Source organism: Dromiciops gliroides, chromosome 3, assembly GCF_019393635.1.
Source record: "Dromiciops gliroides isolate mDroGli1 chromosome 3, mDroGli1.pri, whole genome shotgun sequence".
NCBI classification, from domain to species: domain Eukaryota; kingdom Metazoa; phylum Chordata; class Mammalia; order Microbiotheria; family Microbiotheriidae; genus Dromiciops; species Dromiciops gliroides.
Window position 1 is genome coordinate 498,288,999 of NC_057863.1, and position 7,955 is coordinate 498,296,953.

At 41.8% G+C, this 7,955-nt stretch overlaps 1 protein-coding gene across 6 annotated transcripts in view; it reads right to left on the bottom strand.

Moving 5' to 3' along the window:
• The window catches only part of APLP2 (amyloid beta precursor like protein 2), a 102,184-nt gene extending 95,445 nt beyond the window's left edge, over positions 1–6,739 (bottom strand). For 3 of the 6 annotated variants that reach the window (XM_043991936.1, XM_043991935.1, XM_043991934.1), the window contains exon 1: positions 6,494–6,739. In XM_043991936.1, the coding sequence (XP_043847871.1) occupies positions 6,494–6,595 (102 nt within the window). In that variant the 5' untranslated portion in view covers positions 6,596–6,739. The remainder of the gene's footprint in view (positions 1–6,493) is intronic. The other 3 variants (XM_043991932.1, XM_043991933.1, XM_043991931.1) reach the window with 1 other exon arrangement.
• Positions 6,740–7,955: the final 1,216 nt, after the last annotated feature.

Sequence of the window (7,955 nt, forward strand, 5' to 3'; positions counted from 1 at the left end):
GTTTGAAAGGTTAATCATTATTAAACCAAGAAAGTGTTCAAATGCTAATGGATGGAAGAAAATAGGCCAGAGGTTGTTTAGTCAAAAACAAACAAAAAAAATCACCAAATTGCTGGCTTTTATTTATAATCTATTTACACTAAAACTAGTATCTCTTTCTCAAACACTAGTTAATTCTAATGTACATTCTTCTTAATACACTGAAAAAGGGGCAAATAATATACCTAAGGAGGAGACACAAAGAGCCTGAAGTGCTGGTTTGACATGGCCTGCTTTTTTACCTTTATTTTTCTTGTTTTGTGTTTTATTTTGCAACATGGCTAATATGGAAATGTTTTACATGACTTCACATGTATAGCATATCTAATCGATTGCCTTAAAGGGTTGGGAGAGTGGAGGGAGAGAATTTGGAACTTAAAATTTTTTTAAATGATTGTTATGGGGCAGCTAGGTGGCGCTGTGGATAAAGTACCTGCCCTAGAGTCAGGAAGACCTGAGTTCAAATCCGACCTCAGACACTTGACATTTACTAGCAATGTGACCTTGGGCAAGTCACTTAACTCTCATTGCCCTGCTCCCCCCCCCCAAAACATGTTACACCAATGCATTGTTGGTGGAGCTGTGAACTGATCCAATCATTCTGGACAGCAATTTGGAACTATGCCCAAAGGGCTATAAAGCTGTGCATACCCTTTGACCCAGCATTACCACTATTAGGTCTTTTTCCCAAAGAGATCACAAAAAAGGAAAAAGGACCCACATGTACAAAAATATTTATAGCTGCTCTTTTTGTGGTGGCAAGGAATTGGAAATTGAGGAGCTGCCTATCAATTGGGAAATGGCTGAACAAGTTGTGGAATATGAATGTAATGGAATACTATTGTGCTGTAAGAAACCATGAGCAGGCGGATTTATGATGCTGAATGAGATGAGCAGAACCAGGAGAGCATTGTACACAGTATCAACAACACTGTGTGTTGTTGATCAACTGTGATAGACTTGACTCTTCTCAGCAATACAATGGTCCAAAATAGTTCCAAAGGACTCATGATGGAAAACGCTCTCCAGAAAAAAAGAACTATGGAATCTAGATGCAAACTGAACCATACTATTTCTAATTTTTTTTGTTTTTCTTTTTTGAGGTTTTTCCTTTTCGTTCTGATTCTTCTTTCACAGCATGACTAATGCACAAATATGTTTGATGTGGTTGTATATATATAAAACCTATATCAGATTGCCTGCTGTCATGGGGAGGGAAGGGAGAGAGGGAGAAAAATTTGAAATTAGAAATCTTATGAAAACAAATATTGAAAACTATCTCTACATGTAACTGGAAAATAATAAAATACTTTTATGGAAAAATGAATGTTACAAATTATTTTGAATGTAATTTGGAAATGTTTAACAAAATAAATAAAAATATATTTTTAAAAGACTGCCTGCTTTACACTCCCTCTTCCTCCAAAAATGTCAAAATCATCCAAAAATAGGCTTGGAGAAAAACCCATAAATTTAGGACAGTGATTTTAATAGCATTACAATAAGCATAAAACTAATTTCAGAATGCAGTACCGGAAAACTTACAAACAGCTCTTCATTAAAAGTTATTTCTCGGGGGCAGCTAGGTGGCACAGTAAATAAAGCACCAGCCCTGGATTCAAGACCACCTGAGTTCAAATCTGGCCTCAAACACTTGACATATACCAGCTGTGGGACCCTAGGTAAGTGACTGAACCCTCATTGCCCCTGGAAAGAGAAAGGGGGTTGGGGGAGGGAGAGGAAAGAAGGAAGGAAGGAAGAAAGGAGGGAAAGGAAAGGGAAGGAAGGAAAGGAAACCACCCATATTTTGGAGGTCTCCTTGACTATTATAAAATGACACAGATAAATGTAATGCATATTCTGAAAGGTCCTACAATAATCTGAAAAGCCTTTAAGTATGGGCCTACTCTTCAAAGAACATCAACTGACTAGTTAGTTCATTTCCTATTAGACTGCAAGCCTTTTCAGAGCAAATATCTTACATCACACAGCATAATAGAAAACAACTTATTAATAGGTGCTCAATATACATTCGTTTAATTGAATTTATGAGATCTGGTAAAAGTTTGTAGTACTTGTGGGGCAGCTAGGTGGCGCAGTGGATAAAGCACTGACCCTGGATTCAGGAGGACCTGAGTTCAAATATGGCCTCAGACACTTGACACTTACTAATTGTGTGACCCTGGGCACACCCCAACTGCCTCACCAAAAAAAAAAAAAGTTTGTAGTACTTGCTACAAATTAGTAGAGTTCAAAAGTTAGATAAAAGCAATATGTTTGAATATATCTGAATGTACATTTTGAATCTAGGTCACAAACCAAGAAATAACTGTACTAAACACATGTAAGCTTCAAGGTAATCTAATTCATTTCACTAAAAATCTACCTCTACACAAACTGAGTTGCATTCAGTGAAGATTGTTGTATTATAGCAACTGAATTGTATTTAATGATTTATGGTTGTTTTTAACAGAAAGCTCAGGATACCAAATTTATTTTATTTCTAGAGTTCTTAGAGACAAAACACAAAGTCAGAAACGTAATGAGGCAGTATAAGTAAAGAGCACTGAATAGATAAATCCTGGTCCCAGCTTAGTCACTAAATTCTATAACCTTTTTCAGCTTGAGTTTCTTACTCTATAAAGGATAATAAGGATAATAAGCATCCCTATTTACCTACATCCCTACAATGGCTTGGTGGTACATGAGAAATTAAAGAGAGGGGTGTGAGTAGCCATTGTCTTTCATACTCTAACCTTTTCCTTTTCCCCTCACCATCAGAAGCCTTTAAGTTTGATCTTTGAAAATATTAAGATTCAGATGAATTAAAATTCAGTGCTTCTTTACACTTATTTTTAGCACAGACAATATATTTTAAGCAAAATGTTAAACAGTCATGAAGTTTTTTTAAAATTTAAATCAAACATGAATGTGTGCAGAGGTAGTTGGATATCTCAAAATGCTACCAAGGTGCTCTATTACTACTATACTATCTAATATTGAAATTTAAATTTAAAAACTCATTTGCCAAGTCAAAATAGTCCAAAAGTTCAATAAATAAGAGTTGAAAATTAGAAAACTTCTAGCTCAACTTCGTTTTAGATATCTAATTAGGCCTTGGGTCGTGTGTTGTATTTTTTTGGGGGGGGGGTTCCTAAGAATGCAAAAGGTATACAAACCATGAAAACTACCATCACTAAAAAAAAAAAAAGGACAGAGAGAAGTGTGACGTTGTTCTAAAGCTTTGAGAGAAATAACTCTTTGCTGAAGGGTATTTGTAAATTTAGGATACTACATTCTGAAATTTTTTTATGTATACTTTGATGTCATTAACTACACTGTCCCCAAGTAGTATGTAGATTTCTAAGTCATAATTAAACAGACACTCTCTTATACTGTCTTTTGGCATTCCAAAACCAGGCTGACCTCTACCACAGGACTGTTTTCATATTTTGACTTTTAATGTCCTGAAAGTTGTTTATCAAAACAACTGCTTTCAAAAGTGAGAAAGCAAACCACCTCTAGCATTCTGAATCCACATCGAGCCTTGCCTGAGGTCAAACGGTTTCAAAGTAGTAACCAGATTGCCAAATAGGAAGATGAAAACTACCTAGTGTCGGATGTAAAAGAGGAAGTGACCTACAGAGAGAAGAAGTTTTTCAACAGGTGTAAGAGATTAATTCAGGCATCACCAAGCAACGCTAAAAGTTTTCCAACCAATAATTCTGTGCCAAGCAACCTGATCGGGGCTTTGGCCAGAATCCCTTCAGAGTTTTAACAAGGTCTCTTGCTAAGTTCAGAACTTCCATAGACTTTCTCAATTAAACTTTCTTTCACCTTAAGTTCCAAGGTGCAGAAATTCTCTTATATGGAGGATGATAAAAGAATCAAAATCTTTAAATAAGGATGTAATTCCATCATCCTTACAAGGAAAAATGTAATTTCTTTTAAAGAAAATTTGAGAGAGCATTTTCTAAGGTACCATGTAATTATGTATTTTTTCTCTCTGTGGAACTTCTACTCCTTTTATATCATTAGACGACTGATGAATTTAGTAAGAGTGCAAATAATTCTCACTACTAGTTCTCTTTAGTTCTCTTTTAAAATTCATGACAGTTCAACATTTTGCTTAAAGTGTAATAAATCTATGCTAAAATTCAAAAAAGCATAGAAAAAATTCCTTTGAGGTCAAATGTTTTTGAAAATCAAATTTAAAGGTTTCCTCTCCAGGGATAGGGGTGGGTAGAGGTTAGAGTTTGAAAGACAATGTCTATTCACACCCTCTTTACTTAATTTCTTATCTACCAACCAGTCAATTCATGCTGAAAACCAAATACCAACTTCAGCTGGATTCCTTTTCCCCTTCCTCCCAGTCCCATCCCCCACCTCAGTCATTTCCCTAATCAAATTTGTTTTCCAGCTAAACCATTCAGGGAAATCACAAAAGTTCTCTTTTTGTTTCTTGAAAATATGATGCCCTAAAGATGTTTACCAACAAAATTATTTCCCGATATGAATATTTATTAAAGATATAGAAGTTTTTAATATGGAACACAACTGAATTCAATATTTTGTTTAAACTGTGAAAATAAGTAAATTTTCTCTTTTGGAAAAAGATATTTTAACTGGGAGTTTTTCATAGGAAAATGTAAGCTAAGGCTAAGCTTATTCAAAACGAGCTTATATTCAACCCAGGAACACAAATTTTTTAAAGTAGTGAATAGAAGCCTGAAGTCAACAACTACCCAAGAAAACACATTCCAGTGCAGCAGTTCAAACACTATTTCAAGAACCCGATTATTTTTAAAGTCCCACATCTCACTTGGCAACCTAAGGTTTACATAAACTAGCAAACTCATGACCACATTGCTGATTCTTTAAAGAACCCAAAGCCCTGCATGTTCCAATGGTTTGAATCATATCTAAATAAGCCATGAAATTAAAGTTACGGGGCAAAACCTTAAAGGATAGATTTTACAGCTCACCTCAGATTCAGAATGACTTTTGGTACGTAAATAAGTACTAAGCTGAGGCTTTGAGCCACTTCAATATAGGTCCCTCATCTCCCTAAAGTGGACAAACCGTCTGTGGGTTGGCAGTGTCCTCCCTCGAGTAGGTGTTTAAACACCAAACACACCTAAGCGAGGGAGGAACCACATACGTTTATTCCATTTAGCTAAGGTGTTTTCTTGCTTATCAGATTTAGATAAACGGGTCAATATCAAAATTTCTCCGGAAGGTCTGCCACTAGAAGCGGTGACTTTTCATTAGGAAAAAAAAAAAAGGAAGACTCCCCCAATTAAGCAGAAATCCATAGGAAGCAGGAAAGCAGAAGGAAATTGACACGCACACCCGGTGTGCAGCCCCAGCCTTCCTACAATCCAGCCCCAAGTCTCTTTCACGCCCCGGCATCAAGGTTACTTAAAAAAAAAAAAAGGACAATAAACCAGGAAATCCGGATCAGAAGCCCACCTAGCCAAGCGGGAGGCTCCATCCACTGCCTCGTTTTTCCAGTGGGGAATCCCCTTGCCTCACCCTGGCCATACACAGAAGACTGTAGGAATTTTTAGGATCCTGGAAAGAAGGCGCTTACCCTCTCTTCCAGCGTTATCCTTGCCCAAGATTTTATTTGTAACATGATAGGGGAGGAGGGGGGCGGGAGAACCAAACCATCAAGGGCACCTCACTTAGGGTCCCCCACTTTACCTCCCCCTCCCGGGAGAGAGCAGTCACACAAAGGTCTGGGAGCTGCAGTCCCAGATGAACAGCAATCGCCTTAGCCAAGACGGCTAAGCCGCAAAAATACTCGCCAGGGAGAGGCACGCATACTCCTGCGGGAGGGAGGGAAGAGGGAGGGAGCACCACGGGGGATCCCGGGGGGATTAGGCAAAGCTGCAGGGGGGGGGTGTTGCAAAGGGGGAGTTATGGATGGGTGCAGGAAAGGAGGAAGGGAGCTCGCGCGCCCGCTCCCCACCCTTCTCACCTGCGACAAGAGGGGGGGGGTCCTTCCCCATGCGCGCGCCCCCTCCCTCGCCTCTCTGCACCCCCCCCCCAATGCCTTTCATTTGGCCTCTGCAGCGGAGGAGCCGACCGACCTCCAGCACCAAGCACTGCGCCAAGGAGAAGGAGGAGGAGGGAGGCGAGCGGGGGGAGGAGGACTAGCCCCGCTCTGCAGCACCCGACCCTCTCCTCCATCACGGGGACTCCATCCATCACTGGGGGGGGTGGGGAGGAGATCGGCGTGGGCTCGTCCCCGCCCCCACGCACACGCAGGTCTCCCTCAGGAGTGGAAAGGAGGGCAGCCCCCACGGGGGCGAGCGCGCAGTGCCCCCCACTCCCTCCCCCCACCTCCAAGCAAACACACTCTCCACACCCTCGGGCGGAAGGAGGCAGGGGAGAAGGGAGGGAGGGAGGGTCGGTGCCCCAGAGCATGAAGGCAGAGAAAAGGACCTACCTCGATGTAGCCGGCCAGCGCGGCCGAGGGCGCCATGAGCCCGAGCAGCACCAGAACCAGGAGTCTGCCCATAGTGGCGGGCGTCCTCACTGCCGCCGCCATCCCTTCGCCGAGGTTCTCTCGCTCCCAGGCTCAACCAAACACACCACAAGGACAGCCAGCGAAGGAACTTAAGCTTCAGAGACTCACAAGCGACTGAACCCAGTCCGCCGCCGCCCCGGGGGTTTTACACCAACCGGAACTGACTTCACAAAACCACGCCCACCCCCATCCCAGGTACCCAATGCTTGAGAGAGAGAGTTAGCCCAAAGACTGCCCCCCTCCTACCCTGAAAAGCCAATCAGAGAACTGGAAGACTGGGAGGCCTGAACCTACTCCTCCTCAACTACAAGCTTTTCCCGCCCCCTCCCCTCCCTTACGTAGAGGTGGTCCAGCCAACTTCCCGACCCCACGCTAATGTAGTTGTGGGACTGATGCTGTTGGGGGGACCTGGGGGGAGGAGGGGTGCCTTGTACCTTAATTTCCAAACTGTGGCTTAAAGTATGAACTCGGTAACCGCGGATAAACCGCAACAGGCTGTAGGACAGGTGTCTCCCTCTCTCTGGGGTCAACCTTATCCTCGCATGTATTACCTCTCGCATTTTATGGTCATTACTTGTGTTATCTGCACACTGAAGGTTGTTGCACATCCACTATCACAACGTTGCAACTGTCACGTTCTTTTTTTCTTTTTCTTTTTTGTTTTTTTTTGCGGGGCAATGAGGGTTAAGTGACTTGCCCAGAGTCACACAACTAGTGTCTGAGGCCGCATTTGAACTCAGGTCCTCCTGAATCCAGGGTCGGTGCTTTATCCACTGCGCCACCTAACTGCCCCTGTCACGTTCTTTCTAAGACTAGGGTCAATACAATACTGTAGGAATTTTCTTGAGTGTCTCTACCACTTCTGGGACCCTTTTCCTAAATGCACACATCCCTTCCCTATCCTAATCAAAGAACACTGCTCCAGTATTGGTCCTGGCTTCTCGAAAAACGAATATCCATCTCCCAATATGGATTATGCTGAGGCATTTTTTCAGGCTGGTGGCAGAACTGAGAGATTCCTCAAGCCTCAAACCTACCCTTCCAAATCCAGGCATCACTTAAGATAATGGTAAGGAGCATAAGTCTCCCCATTGCCCGGACAAATACTCTTGTATTTCAAGGATAGGTCACCTTTGTCTGTTTTACTATATAAATCAAGAATAGTAGTGAGACTGTTGCTCAGGTTACCTCCCCTTACATTTCCATTCCAGTTGTACAGAAAAAGTTTTCTTGCATCATTTTCCAATTGGCATGGAATCACAAAGGCTATTTTCAAGATGGTTATTCAGCCAACAATATTGGTTTGGGCACACACTGGGTACAGAACACTGTAATATAATAGTCTATTAACTTATTAAGCACCTACTATGTGCTAATGTAC